At 41.5% G+C, this 15636-nt stretch overlaps 2 protein-coding genes across 2 annotated transcripts; one reads left to right on the top strand and one right to left on the bottom strand.

Moving 5' to 3' along the window:
- Nucleotides 1–975: 975 nt before the first annotated feature.
- LOC108234768 (solute carrier family 25 member 44) lies at nt 976–5403 on the bottom strand. The gene is made up of 4 exons (XM_017414200.3): nt 5220–5403; nt 3671–4338; nt 3181–3308; nt 976–2646 (listed from the first exon to the last, which is right to left on the bottom strand). Exons 2-4 carry the CDS (start codon nt 4296–4298, stop codon nt 2455–2457), a joined length of 948 nt encoding a protein of 315 aa, XP_017269689.1. The 5' UTR covers nt 4299–4338; nt 5220–5403; the 3' UTR covers nt 976–2454.
- Nucleotides 5404–5658: 255 nt separating this feature from the next.
- Nucleotides 5659–8388, top strand: psma4 (proteasome 20S subunit alpha 4). Its single transcript, XM_017414188.3, has 9 exons — nt 5659–5783; nt 6164–6189; nt 6298–6340; nt 6866–7028; nt 7115–7192; nt 7345–7433; nt 7513–7643; nt 7847–7970; nt 8152–8388. The coding sequence occupies exons 2-9, from the start codon at nt 6187–6189 to the stop codon at nt 8304–8306; spliced, it is 786 nt and encodes a 261-aa protein (XP_017269677.1). The 5' UTR covers nt 5659–5783; nt 6164–6186; the 3' UTR covers nt 8307–8388.
- The last annotated feature ends 7248 nt before the right edge of the window (nt 8389–15636 follow it).

Below are 15636 nucleotides of genomic sequence, written 5' to 3'. Positions count from 1 at the left end.
TTAAATTTACCACAGGCCCCATCACTTTATTAATTCATTCATTTTTAAACATGAAAAACTTTATATCTCTGGGTAGGTCTGAAGTTACTGAAAAGATTTAATGCATTGAAAGTAAAAAAAATAATAATAAATTTGATTTTTTTATTGCAGTTTTATAAGATGTACCATTTTGGGTCATGAAGGTAAAGAGTGTATAGTCATTTTAAAGGTGCCCAAAGGGTTGAAAGTTGCAACCTAAATCTGAAATGTTGCCAACCGAACCCTCAAGGACAACGTGGAAGGAAAAACCGCTTAAACTAAACTTAAACTAAACGCTTTCATCTCATCATCTAAACGGCGTAATGAGATACGACCTCTGGTGTCAGAGAGTCGCCTTCCAGAAGATCTATGGCCGCCCCTCGGTCGTACGGACATCAAGGAAACGCATTAATACACCGGTGACAAAATCAAATTTTCCCCTCAGACCTTATCTGCACACACACAAAAAAAAAGCACTCCCAGAGGACGTTACAGGGACGCACGTTATTGACGTCTCTAAATGATGCAGTATATTTGAAATCAAGCACAGAAGCTGCTAAACCTGTCAGTGGGGATTATTAAGGACTCTGCAGAGCCAAGTCTAAAATATAGGGAAAACACAGGAGATTAAAAAAAGAAAAACATGTTAAATGTAGTTTCACAGAACACCTTTTAGGACACCATACCAGATAATTAAACATCATGTAGAAGTATGAACTCTAACACAACAGTATAGATGTTTCTAAATAGACTTTGGCCCTCATAAAATGGACAGTTGCTAATGCAAACAGATTACTGACTTAAATATCAGATTTTTTTAATTGCTTTGACGTTATATCTCAGTGATTTTGATCCGTGTTAAAAGTGAAGTGCTTCGGACAGAGATGAACACACACAGGAGTGTGTTTGTTCAGCATTTCAGGTGTTCTGCAAATGAAATGACTCCAATCAGACGGACACATTAGTGAGACCACGTGTATTTTGCATTGACAGGGGAGGACTGAGCATCACGGCATCACAACACTTTCAGTGAGACAGGAAGCTGTGCAAAAAACAGAATTCAACTAGTAGTCAGTGAATATTACAGCGGTTTTATTACCTCCGCGGCTCACACCTCAAGCCCGTTCGGGAATCTGGAACGCGCCACCGGTTTCTGGATTAAAAGGAAGTGACGGCGTCTAACGTCGCGTGTAAAAATATTTCTACAAACTGAGCTTTTGTCAACTTAAAATAGAACCTCTTTAACTCCGCGACTGACATCTCGAAAAAGATTTTAAAACATTCGTACAAAAGCGGCAAACTGCAGGAGCCACAAGTCACTTATCCTTTCTTTTTACAATTTAAAAAACAACAATAGAGCAACATGTCACATACATATTTAGTGGTTATTATCTCAAAACCATGAAAAACACATGGACCGAAACTGAATAAATTAGGTAAGAGATCCTCTGAAGACATGATATGCACACAATGGGCAGTATACCATCACAGTCTGTGCTAAAAAGGAGAAAATATTGCACTAAAATACTGTCACAAAAGGGAAAAACAAAGCTGTTAGTTTGCCTTAACGCTTTGAGGTTTTCACCAAGAGATCAGCTTAATGGAAATCCTTGAATTATACCAAGAGTCTTGCCCAGCAGCTCATTGTCAGCCATTTTGAGCTGCGTTACTTTCTGCAGCTTCATTATAACTGCAGCTGAATGTTACAGAAAAATGTTGATTAAATATTGAGTGTCTTTTAACCCTAAAATGATAATATAAAAAGAAATTCTCTTTCTTCTGGCTCGTGTTTCCCCCCTCCCCATTTATAACTAAAATCAGATTGTCCTGACTTCACAGAGAGAAGGCAACTTTAAAAAATTAAAAAAAAGGCTATCAAGAGCCAGTTTGGCAAAGACAAAAAGAAAAAAAAAAAACTTTTGTTTACTGCTGACATGAGTGCGTCATTTTAAGATAATTGACCTTTCCGTGATCTCCGCTCAAAACACCTTAAGTTTGGGAGCACAACACAGACAGGTTATTATAACTGATTTCACCTTTTAACAAACACATAGATACTTTAACATAACTAAAAATAATAATAATCAAATGACCAAGCACATAAAATTAATTTAAGTGTGTGGAAGTTTGTCTGAATGGAAACAACATCGCTTCACTGCGTCGTCGTTGCACCAATCAGCTGCAGACCTGTTGAGCAGCAACGCTTTTTAAAAACACCAACTTGTAGTGAATGCTCAAACACAAGTTTAAACTTCAACACGTCAGCGTTTAAAGGAACTCGTTACTCGTTTTATCTGGAACAAAACCCCAGCTTTCATCCTGCGCTCTTCCAGGAGGTTTGAGTTAGAGATGAGGGTTTAAAAAAAAAAAAAAAAAAAAAAAAAAAAAGGTGAATGGTCCAGCTTGTGTCCCGGCTGCTCGGGGCATCTTTTTTTTTTACCAGTGCCTTGAATCCACCAGCTCAGGACGCAGGCTCAGTTTTTTCAGCGTCTCGTAGCCAACGACCATGACGATGGCGGTGGGCGTGGAGGAAATGATGCGTGCCGACAATCCTTTGGTTAATCCCCAGAAGCCCTCCTCTTTGATCAGCTGCCTGAACGTCTCGATGACCGAAGTTCTCCCTTCAACCTAAACGGAGACAGTCAGTGGTGTCTTATTATTTACAACCACACACCAGGACAAATCTGTCTGATATATTGAATCATTTGTTGAGCTGTATACTTTGTTTTTGTTTTGCATGTGTGAAATTTTCACATTTAGTTCAAACAAGTACATTACAATCCTCAAATGAAGGTTTACGTCACTTCTAAAGTCTAAAATACTCAGCTGAAATCAGTCATCATTTGATCCCAAAATGGTTTTGGCATCTTTTTTTTAGTCATTTTCAAAGTGGGTCATTTTCTGATCAATCTTTGTCTCTGTTTTCAGTTTTGCGCTTTCTCTTATAAGAGTTACAAGACAAGTAAAGCTTCCCTGATAAAGAAATTAACAATAAAAAAAAAGTCATGTGGTAACTATCATTTCATAAAGCTAATTAATTACCATTTTAGATTAATAAATAAATTAACATGAAGGACTTTGCCATTCCAGGCAGATTTTACTCCTTGGAAACACCACCACAGGGACTGAATCCATGCTCACTACAGTTAAACGTTAAGCTACCTGTACTCTGGCTCTGACCACATCCATTGGGTTGGTGACGGTGGAGGCGGTGGCAGCGGCTAAAGGTCCGGCCATGGCTTGAAGGACCAGGTGAGGGCAGTCACTGGGAGCCAGTTTCGAGAGCTGCTCTGTTGAACATTGCAGAAGACAAATGCTTTACGACTGCACTCGCAATACTTGAAATCATTCATTCTCACATCTGCTGTGCTCGTGACTAAATGACTTCTTCCTACTCTGACAAAGACCCTGGGCTGTTTTCTGTACAGCGTCACTGAGTTGACAAATGCTGAGTGTAATTAGGTATGTGTGGGAAAAGAAAAATACATTTATATTCCCCAGTTGTAAAGGATCTCAGGTCTTTAATCACATCACAGCCATTTAAACTAATTCAATATTTCCTCACCTACATACACTGAGCCTCATCACTCACCCCACACTGTAAAAAACTACTGGTTTAAAAGAAAAAAAAGCATTTCTTAAATATGCTTACCAGCATAGAAGTGATAGAAAGGCCACCAGACTGCACTGTTCGGGATATAAGTCAGTAAAGAAGCCACGTATCCCCTGTAGAATCCTCGGAAGCCATCTGCAGCAAAGATCTGAGCCACAATGTTCCTGGTTTGGCCAAAAAACTTTCTGGACTTTCCAGTCTCTGAGTCAGTAGTGAGCCGAAAGCGAGTGAGGTGCTGCCCTTCGCCCTGCATCATCAGCTGCTGCGACACGACGTCTATGGGTACGGTGATGCTCTGAGCGACCAGGGACGCGGAGCCCCCCGCCACCAGCGACTTGACTGTGTTGTCCTCAGAATACTGGGAAACGTACTTCCTCACCAGCTCGTAGGTGGTGATGTAGGCCTGGCCTGAGATGAGCGTGAAGGTGTTGACCATGAAGCCGCGGTACAGGCCTTGGACTCCCTCCGCCCGCAGGATCTTGAAGAAGGCATCAAAGGTGCCACTGTAGAGCGACTTTCCTCTCTGCACTTGCAGCCGAGTGCGGATCAGCGTAGCTGGGTAGACAGTGGCCCGGATGGACATCGTCATAAAGATCCCAAAGGAGTAGAACTTCCTTTTATCGAGGTCCTCCCACTCAATGATCTGGATGTTCCTTTTCTGCTGCATCCTGCCAGCTGTGGGTGGCCCCTCATCAGACTGTACCCACCTGAAAGAATAAAATAACAGAGCGATTACCAAACATTTCATTTAACTCTGAATTAAGTTTTACCAAAGTGTAAAAACATGGTTTACGACTACACTGATCAGCCACAATAAAAAACAAACAAAAAAAAAAATCAACTGCCGAACATTTTAGAGGGAAGGCTACAAACATGTGTATGATTGTACATAGAAAACCATTGGTGGCACTCTTTTAAACAAGCAGAGAACAAATTTAGTTCTTACAAAACCAGCTCCTAACAAGTTGAGTCAAGTTCAAACAAGAAGACACACACCAGTAATTTAATCACCCATTTAATGCGACTATCTGCTCATACTGCAATATGACCCAAATCATCACAAGTATTAGCTGAATCCATCAGGAGATAATATACTCAAGTGATGATTATAGAAGTGTCTGTCTTTAATCTGACTGATTATATCTGAGCACACAAAGCCGGTTAAAGTGTTGCAGCTTCTTACTGTAAAGTTTCACTTATCTCTGATTACAGCATGAGGGTTCAAAGGTCACGGTCGGCTAAAGTTAGCATCGCTGCCCTAAAGAAGTGGCTAAAAGTCGCTGTGTTTTTGTTTTGTTTCGGTGTAAGTTTGTTTTTGTGAGCCGCCCAGTAAATGTCATCACCACAAAGTGAGTCCAGAGGACACGGTGTTCCCGAGCCGGGGACGGAAATGGTCGCGTTTTTACTAATAACACTAATTACAACCCAACAACGAGCAGGTCGCCTAAAAAAACTACACGTCCTGTAAACTATGTCAGCGTATTTCCTGGCTGTTGGACATGTTCGTGTGGCAGGCTAAGCTGTGTGTTCGCTGTTCAGGAATTAGCATTAGCGTTACTTAAATGAAGCAGTATTAAGAAGCACCTACCTCTCCGAATAAATGTTCTTTTATTTCCAAAGCATACCCTGGATGTAATTAGGGCCCCAAACCCCGCGTCGACTGGTGTCTATAACTCTGTAGCGGTAGCTAACTTCATTAAATGACGAAAACCCTCCTCAGTCGCCCGCTGTCATTGCTCTTCCGGCTCCCATTCAAACGCCATGCTGCCAAGTCAACCAATCACGTGCAAACTCTCTTCTTCTTCTTCGATACCTGACGATGTCCTTTTGGGTGCGTTACCGCCACCTTCTGGCTGACTCATAAATTTTGTTCTTAGCTTTTAATCCAATCGCCTTTAGAAACACTAGTGTCCGGTTTTGCATTTACTGATTGAAGAGGTCTTTAACTATAAATTGTCGTGTCTTTTACAGATCCTTACACTCACCCGTTTCAGCAAATTGATCGGTCCTCCCGCTCACAGGTGGCGCTGCTGAGCGGCGCGTTTCCCAACGGAGGACCCCGGCGGACATGCGAGGAAACATCAAACTGAAAGTAGCAGAGGACCGTCCAGCTTGAGGAAAAATTACGTGAAGTCAGACGCTTTCATTTAAGGTAACAGCGAAGTAATGCCTAAATGTCTCTTGTGCTAGGTTTTAACTCCACCTTATATTGTTTTCTCAGTCGTTTCGTCAGTCCAGTTGGAAGACTTTAGACAGGAAGAGGTCGGTTAGCATGCTAGCACGTTAGCATGCTACGATATTGCAGATTCATTCTGGTGCAGCACTTAGCTATAGCAGCGAGCGTCGGTTTCACTTTAAGCTTTTTCCTCTATTTAGTGTGTGTAAATTTAAGAAATTATACGATTGTATTTTCGTGTATGACATAAGCAATGATCTGCCAGTAATATAAATAAATTTGAGCGTTTTACTCTGTTATTTTGTCTTGATGTATCTGCTCTTATTTATTGCAACCAATTTGTTTTTATTTTTCAGGACATATTTAGCGACCTGAGAAAATGGTTGGTAGCTGCCTTACATCTTATCTTGAAACAATTCCCAGTATTTCTTCTTCTAAATAGAGTTCATGAGTTGTTGCCTTTTGTTTTAATACTGTTGTTTTTGTTCAGTCTCGCAGATATGACTCTCGGACAACCATATTTTCACCTGAAGGCAAGTGCCGTTTCTTTTTTTTTAACATTTAATATTATCACACAAGGTGTTTATATAAAACAAAAAGTGGCTGTCAGTCCGCAGCTTTTACGTATACAGTTGAAAAAGGGGTCATTTCACCTTTTCCCTTCCTTTTTTAAGACGCATCTAAAAATACCCACAGCCTGAACCTGTTAACAAAAAAGAAATGAACTCATGGTTTACATTTTTGTAGAAATAATGTATCTGTAAAATGTAATAGATGCACTTAAAGAATCCATTGTTCAATAAATGCAATAAGCATTAGCTACTGACATCAAAGTTTCTATTTGAACTGCAAATCTCAAAACATCTGCGTAAAAAGATGTTGGTATTATTCCAAGTTTTGTTTGTTTTGTGTCAAGCTTTTGTTCGACCTGTTTGGCAATCTTTCCCCTTGGTTACATCAATAAAACATTGTTAAGCAGTATTAACTAATTAAATTATGGAGTATGTTTTGTATTTTAAATCATGCTCACCATAAACCCTTTCACCTGTAATCCACAGGGCGCCTGTACCAGGTGGAGTATGCGATGGAAGCTATCGGCCACGCCGGGACGTGTCTGGGGATTCTGGCAAACGACGGCGTGCTGTTAGCTGCGGAAAGACGCAACATCCACAAACTGCTCGACGAGGTTTTCTTCTCAGAGAAGATCTACAAGCTCAACGAGTGAGTGACTTGGACTGTGGTTTCTTGACACTTAAGTGTTCATTCGTTTTGTTTTGTTTTTAATTTGTCTGTGCTCATCACTTCAGAGATATGGCGTGCAGTGTTGCTGGGATCACGTCAGATGCTAACGTACTGACAAACGAGCTGCGGCTAATTGCACAGAGGTCAGTAGAAACGCAGCCAAGCACCATCCGTGACTTGATTAACCTCCTCGACATGCCGGCAGTTTAAATAGCCATTAGTTCTGTTTGGCACATTTCATTTGTAGCTGAAAAATAAACAGACGAAACAACAAATGTATTCAACTTCTCTTCAGGTATTTATTGCAGTACCAGGAGCCGATCCCATGCGAGCAGCTGGTCACAGCTCTGTGTGACATCAAGCAAGCCTACACGCAGTTCGGAGGTACGACGCGCTGCAGTCTGAAGGTTTCCAGTTTCAGTCAACGCGACCCGAGGCTCACCTATGCTGTTTGTCTCCCCAGGTAAGAGACCGTTTGGCGTCTCTCTGCTCTACATGGGTTGGGACAAACACTACGGCTTCCAGCTGTACCAGAGTGACCCCAGCGGCAACTACGGAGGCTGGAAAGCGACCTGTATTGGCAACAACAGCGCTGTGAGTTCGAAACAACCTTGTTCCGAATCAGTAAGAAGAGCTTAAACGCATGAAAGTAAATTATATTTCTGAAAAGCGGGCTTTCTTTGCTGTCTTACCTCGGTGTTTTTGAAACGGTTGCCACATTATAAAAGATGATTTAGTTCTGTTTTCAACAAAAGTGCGCCGCATGATGTTTGGTTTTGTTGACGTTTTGGCCTCAGGCTGCAGTGTCCATGTTGAAGCAGGACTACAAAGAGGGGGAGATGACCCTGTCTTCTGCTTTGGCTTTAGCCGTCAAAGTCCTCAACAAAACGATGGACGTCAGCAAGCTCTCAGCCGAGAAAGGTGAGGTCACAGCGACCACTTCCTTATCAGCTCTGTCCATTTCAGCAGAGCCTTTGTTCCGCCAGACAGAAGCTCTAGTAAACTAAATAATGCGAGTTACATCACGAGATGAAGTAGCGTTTGTTTAAGATTTTTGATGCAAACATTAAGACAAAACTCTGTGTCGTGCTGACTCCTCCAGTTGAGATCGCCACCTTGACGCGCGAAGACGGGAAAACAAAAATCAAGGTGCTGAAACAGAAGGAGGTGGAGGAGCTCATCAAGCGGCACGAGGCTGAAGAGGCCAAGGCTGAAAAAGACAAAAAAGAAAAGGAGCAAAAGGAGAAAGACAAATAAGACGAAGAATATCCCCCCTCCCTCCTCAACTGTTTCATTATACCCTGTATTTTGTCTTTTACAATAAATTCTCAGAAACTGACAGACGTGTTGTTTGTGCAGTCATTTAACAAACAAGATCATTTATATGTCAAAAAAAGTGTTCCTCTATAATTTTTAAATAGTTGACTATTTACTCCAACCTCTAAAAGCAATTTTTCTTCTTTATCTCAAAGAAGTTGAGATAACAATAATAACAAAAAAAACAATTTTTGTTATTATTGTTTCATCACAAATTTAAATTTTTCTCCAGTTAAACAAGAATTAAATTATAATAGTAAAGGTTAAAGATGAGACGACAAAGTAAACCAGCAGCTGAATGAATTATGACTAAAACGGTGATTTAATGTCTTTAATAAGCAAAAATAAGGCGATCAGAAAGAAAAACACATATGATTTAAAAACTGTGATGAATACTTTTTTGAAGAAAATGTCAAGAGTTTATATTTGTCATAAATCACAACATTTGTATCCTGGTCAGACATTAAAAGGGTTTCTGCAAAATGACCTTTTTAATATTATTTTCCACCACATGATGGCGATAGAGTTCACTGTTTAAATGGCCTGATGTGTTTGTTAGTTTATTGGTGTTTTTCTAAAATATCAGGAATTTCTAATGAAAGTGTTTGTTCTCCAAACATAACACGGGTATCCCCACAAATCCAGAACACAAAGTAAAGACTGAATTTATCCCAGGCAAAAATTAATGATTATTTCTGTGTTTAAAGGCCATCCGAATGTTGAAGAAGGCCTACTGATTTCAGCCAATCACACACAGATAGAGAGAGAGAGAGACAGCTACATCCGCTCACGTCCCTTCGTTGATCAGTTTGGGATATTAAAACATTAGATTTTATTTTTTATTTAAACATCATTGTGTCTGGTTGGGGTCACGCTCGCCGGGTGGTGAGTGTGGCGGCGATGCGATCGGCTCCACACCATGTAGGTGGTCACGACTGGATTGAAACCAGCTGCGGCTCGTGGTCACTCTGAGGTTAGACCGTGAAGACAAATTTATGGCCCTCAGACCCTCTGCACTGGTAGAATTAGTCTTGTTTGGATACTTCTTGCGTTTGAAGCCACCGGACCAAGGTTTCCGTGTAAGAACATCAATTCAGTGACAGTTTAGAGGGGGAGAACGTCACCACCCTCTGAATTTATTAACAATAAGACGAGCCAAACTCCAACATGCTTCTGCTAACTGCCTGCTATGTGACTCCATCGCTTCAGCAACATGAGAACTGAACTCCCACTAAATTATCCTCTTTTTTTATTATTATTTGTGTAGTTTGAGGACCAGTTTACACCTTTTAACTAATTTCTTGAGACCAAACCTCCTGTATTTCCTCTGAAAAACACCAGAAGTGCTTTTAGTCTTCTGTTTGGAGTTTAAACCATCGCCTCCTGCTCAGTTTGGTTAAGTTCTTCGCATTTTCAGACTCAGTGCTTCAAATCTGACCTCACTGTTCCCAACAGAAGTTAGACATCAAAACACTCTTACTTTTTTTACATATCCTATTTAACATTTGTAATAATAAGTGGAAAAACTGGACATCTACGCATACACTGCAATGATTCTTTCCTCGTTATAAGGCAGAACAAACATCCTAACAGTGCACTAAGAGTCGGATGCTGTTTTATTTCAATTAAACCACTTTTATTTGCAGCCGGTTTGCGACCCGAGTCCGTTACGGGGTGTGTGTCACACTAAGGTCAAACTGAAGCTAACACGTCCAATTTTGTCCTGAACTCGATGAAAGGAAAAGAAAAAAAAAAAAGACTCCTGATAGTAGAAGGCGGAAGCGAAGGTCGTCTGCCTCGAGCAACACGATCGAGGGCAGCTGGGAAGAAAAGATGAACAAACTGAGACTTTTTTTTTTTTAGAAGCAGCAACAACAACAAAAACAAAAGTCAAACGAAATAACACCAAACACCGGGCAGGGTTTTTAAAATCCTGATCGGGAAACATCTGGCTCCAGGAGTAGAGATCAAATCTTCTGAAGGAAGGAACCAGGAGACATAGGACATGATTAAAAATAAAAATTAAACTAAAATGCAACACTATAATTGTACAATGAATGACAGAAAACAGCATGAATTACTGAAGGCTCCACACCAAAAGCTATAGTAGCATAATAAGGAGATGGTACATCATCCAAAAGGAATAAATAAAATAAAAATTCAACACAACTGAAGGTTCTGCACCCCATTAGTTGCTAATATACCAGCTTGTTTGGTGGTAAACAGTGATGATGACTTTTTTATATATATATAATAGACATTTTGGCTCCACAAGCAACAAGAGCTGCCTCTTTTTGTCTTTCCGGTTCTTCACTCAGCCACGTTTTGTGTCACTCAGGCCTAAATATTAACCTTTTCGTTGTAAATCCCTCTTAACGTAGAATGCCTGGAATCTGATCATCTAAACATCTCCGTGAGGACTATCAAAGGCTGCAGCTCCGACGAGCGTCACGCTCAGAAGCGTGGCGTCTGTAAGCAGCTCCTCTGTGTCTGTCACCGCTCAGCAGTCTTTACTAATCAGACGCTGGCCAAATTACAGCACCAGTTTGTGACCGACGTTTATCTCCTGAGGTCAAGCAGCGGAAAATACTACACATACTACGGGTGCAGTGTTCACCCACTGGCCTATTTTTACAATAATTAAAAGAGAAAAATAAGTCACAAATTGGAAAAATGCAGAAATTGTAAATTTAAGCTACTTGTTTTGTCATTGTGCACCTTTTTATTCACTCTTGGGTGATGTTTGTGAAGTTCAACCAGGTATAAAAAACTAAACTGAACTAAAACTCAGGCCAGTTAGTGTAGATTTATTAAATATCAGTCCTTTCGAAATAAAAATTGTTTCATTTTGGAACAGTATTCCAAACAAAATCTGTGATTTTGAATGTGGAAAACAACACAAAAGCTTTATATTGTATGCCAGGGGAGCAAAACATGACATTTACGTACAATTATTACTGTTTTAAATCTAATATAGTTTAAAAATTCATTCTGCACGTCTCTTAATTTCTAAATTTTTGTAATTCAGAAAAATCGAAAAGGTGTGTGGAATCACAGATGTGAATAATTTGGGTTGTTCTGATGTGATACACGAGTTCATTGTTATTAGTTTTTCATTTTAAATGAACAAAATTAAAATTAACGGATTTCAGTTCGACTAAAAGTAAAATTCTTTTCTTTTTAACCTGCCACAGATACATATTAGCTTGTAAAACAGAACTAGAATAACAGTGAAATACTTTAAAACAAATCGAATGTGTAAAACTAAATGCAGGTTGTGATTTATTTAAGCACCTTTTATGGTGAATGAGGTTCACACTGAGGCACAAATAATATTTTTTTTCATTTAGAGTCATCTTAACTGAAACCATAATGTAAGCAAAGATGCAAAAATGTAAAATATAAACCAGAGAACGTGTTTGTTTCATAAAAATATACATTTTTTGCTATAAACAGCCGTGTAACGAGGCCAGTTTCCTTACGCATTAAAGGATACGTCAAAACTATGAATGAACAACAGGTGGAACAACAAACGCAGGTTAGGCTGATGTGAAACTGTGTCGGTAGATGCTCGAATGATGAAGTCAGCTGCTGTCGGAGCAACAGGCCTCCCTTCAATATGAGCTCAGTGACAATTAAACGCCACCCACACGAACTACCATACGGCGTGTGAGCGTCTGTGGTCCATTAAGGACTGAGATACGGGCACTTAAAGGGAAACGTATTTTTTATTTAATGTCAGCCTTTCGGTCGGGATCATACATGGACCTAAACTGTAAATCAGCAGGGCTAATTCATTTAAAGGTCAGGCGTTGTGAGGTCATGGTGTTCACATGAGCTCTCGCAGGGCCGCGTGGGAGGATTTTGGCATGTGAGTGATTGGACGGAGCCCCCCCAACACCACCCCCCCAGAGCCTGAGCCTGAAACAGACCAGCAGAGAGGTCCGCTGACCTCCCCTCCGCTCTGCTCCTCCGAGTCTAAGCGCAGAGCAGATTTAATCCAGATAGTCTGCGTTTTATTCGGCAAAATCTTTCGAGGGAAGCGCTTCCGCCGGCTGGCTCTCCGAGAAGCTACGTGCCTTCCAGAGCGGCGCTGGGGCTGGGATGGCGATGAGGTGGGGAGGAAGAGCGGGGCAATCTGTTGCAGTATAAACACGGCACCAGAAAAGCACTGGAATGTCTCTGCAGTGGGAGCTGGAGCACGAGGTCAGCTGGAGGCCAAGGCAGGTGGTATACATCAGAATCAAGGCTGACATTTCAGCATTAACTTATCCAAACAAGGGCCAGCCGCTATGTTATCCTGCCAGCGCTGGAGGAGGAGGAGCAGGAGGAGGAGGAGATGGAGGGANCTGTGTGGTGTGTGTGGGATGGTGTGGGGTGGGGGTGGGGGGTGGCAGGAAGAGCGAACAGAGAGAAAAGGAGGGGATTACAAAGGGTCGAAGATGACAGGAACAAGGGGAGTGTCTCCACAATCCAGTCTTCTTTCCCTCGGTCCAGCAGAGGAGGCACCAGTTAGCAGACGAGGTGAAACATAGCATGAGATTTGCTGCCTTTTCAAAGCCCTTGATCTCGATGCTGTCAGTGATCCAAAGAGTTTGAGCTGCAAATCACCAGCAAGTAATCCAAGATTATCTGTGGCTCACAGCCTTAAAGTACATTGTGTTAGTACGTAGCCTCATCAACTACTGCTTAATGTGCTTATTTACTCAGTAATCAGAGCTGCATTAATACTTCTGTCCACTATATAGATATATATCTGTCTATCTGTTGTGTTTTTGCTTGGGAATAATTAACAACTCATCTGTCTAATTGCTGGACACGTTTCTGTTGGTTTAATCTGCGGCTGCAGCATGGATGAGCGTGGAACTTTTCAGCGACTTTAATCTGAAACTCGATCGCAGACATGAAAGTGGGCCAGCTCTCAATATTCATTCAAATTAAGTCGATTCCATAACACGATCAGCTTCACATCTTTTCGCTACACGCTGACGAAGGGGAGAGCAAATTCAGTGCCTCAGAAAGGATACCAGTACCCGGTCATGCGCTGTACAACTCTGGCCTTTATGGAGGAGGGACGAGAAGAAAGCTGTTGTTGAAAGAAAAGTTACAAGAAGTCCTGTTTGCAGTTTGCCACAAGTCATGTAGGGACACAACAAACATGTAGAACGAGGTGCTCTGCTTAGATCAGACCAAAACTGAATGTTCTGGTCTAAATGCAAAACACTAAGACCAATTTAAACCCCACTGTGAAACATGGTGGTGGCAGCATCATGCTGTGGGGATGGTGATGGAGCTAAATGCAGGGCAGCCCTGGAAGAAAACCTGTTAGAGGCTGCAAAAGATTTGAGACGGAGGTGGAGGTTCACCTTCCAGCAGGACAATGACCCGAAACATCCAGCCAGATCTACAATGGAATGGGTCAGACCGAAGCATGTTCATGTGTTAGAATGGTACAGTCAAAGTCCAGATCTGAATCTGACTGAGATTCTGTGGCAAGACTTGAAAACTAGTGTTTTGCAGAAAAGAATGGGCCAAAACTTCAGTCTCTATTTTTTTATTTTTCTGAAAAAGGAAAACCATGTGTCATTATCCTTCCACCTCACAGTTAGGCACCACGTTGTGTTGGTGTATCGCATGAAATCCCGTTAACATGCTTTGATTTTTCAAAGCCTTGCGTTATTATTCAGCTGTTTTAACTGGAAACAAATGTCAACTTTTTGCAGTGCATTCCTGAGTACTACAAAGTCCTGAAACTTTGAGAGTGTTTAACACACACACACAAACATGAACTGTGTTGCGTAATGCATGTGTGCTGTGTGAGATTACAGACCGTTGTTCCAGTGGTCGCCATTGCATCCATGTCAAGACGGTAAACCTTGGAATTAGTCTTTTCTGTGACGACCTCCAGTGTGCTGTTGGACGACATGCATCTAGGAAAGAATTTAGGAGCGAAACGTTAGCATGAACACGGCACGCTTCAGAACAAGAGGCCATGTCTGTTGGTAAAGATGGATGTCTTTCAGCCTATTTCATCCAGTATTCAAAACAGAAGGAGACGCTGTGTGTCACTGACCCGTCTTTCAAGATAGGTCGGCTCTCTGCAAAGTCCTTGGTGTCAGATTCAGTACAGTTTCTCACTATCATCTCAGCTCGATCCACGCTGCAGTTGGACATCACATAGAGGTCCAGCTGCTTGACCCTGGATCCCACTTCCATGGCCCGGACAATATTATCACCAGAGGCGCTGGTGGTTGGTGTATCACATTAGAATCCTGGTAAAATGCTTTGATGTTTGTGATTGTGACGTGACAAAATGTGGCAAAGTTTAAGGCAGGATTGCTCACCATCCTGAGCTTTTCTAGATAAGTGCCACGATAACGTTGCCGCTTGCTTCGCAATAATATCTAAAATTACAAGTACTTCAGCAGCAAAGTATGACGACTACAAAAGGAGCGAGAGTCTTGATTTAACATTTTTTCTCCCCCTCCTCTTCTGAGTCTGTGCACTTCTAATCGTCCTATTTTTAGCCAAGGCCACTCGCTGGTGTGTAAAATCCTGACCTCACTCAGCATCCCACATTAAATAAACTTCTCGTCCACGGCACTCATTTTGCAGGCAGCAAGAAATCCCGGAGATTACAGAGACTCTCTGAGCTCTGCGCCGGATCGGGACAGTTCACCATAAATGGACGCAAGTTGCAGTAAACAGTGATTAGAGGACCTCCGCGGCTGATACGGCCTATTATGGAGAAGTCAAACGAAGCTATTGTTGCTGCTGGGGCATAACGGTTGGGTTTTGCTGAGCACAACTGGCACTTTCAGGTTATTGTGGAAATAAATATCGCCGGGGTCGTGAAATATTATATAAAAAGGCTCACAAATATGTGGTTTTGTTGGGTTTTTTTTTAAAAAGCAAAACAAAATCTTAACTTTACACAATGAACAAGCTACAAACAATGTGAAAAACCCTACAGAGGTAGTTTGTTATGGTCGTAGGCGGTTATTTAAAGCTATTTTTTTTTAAATGTTTGGATATTCACAGCACATCTGTAATTTTAGCTACTGCAGATGGGCTGGTTTGTTTCCACTTCCTACAATAGCCACTTGTCTCCGCTTCCCTAATAAGGTGCTTTAAGAGGGACTCTCGTTGTTTGGAGAAGCTCTATCAAGAAGGCATGGAAAGTTCAGACTCTTCATCCTCCTCTTCACTCCGGTTGGACTTTGTGAACAGAACCACGCGCACTTGGGAAAACAAACCTCTTCGCATGTCC

Source organism: Kryptolebias marmoratus, linkage group LG15 (assembly GCF_001649575.2).
Source record: "Kryptolebias marmoratus isolate JLee-2015 linkage group LG15, ASM164957v2, whole genome shotgun sequence".
NCBI classification, from domain to species: domain Eukaryota; kingdom Metazoa; phylum Chordata; class Actinopteri; order Cyprinodontiformes; family Rivulidae; genus Kryptolebias; species Kryptolebias marmoratus.
This window is presented reverse-complemented; position numbering and strand designations above follow the sequence as displayed.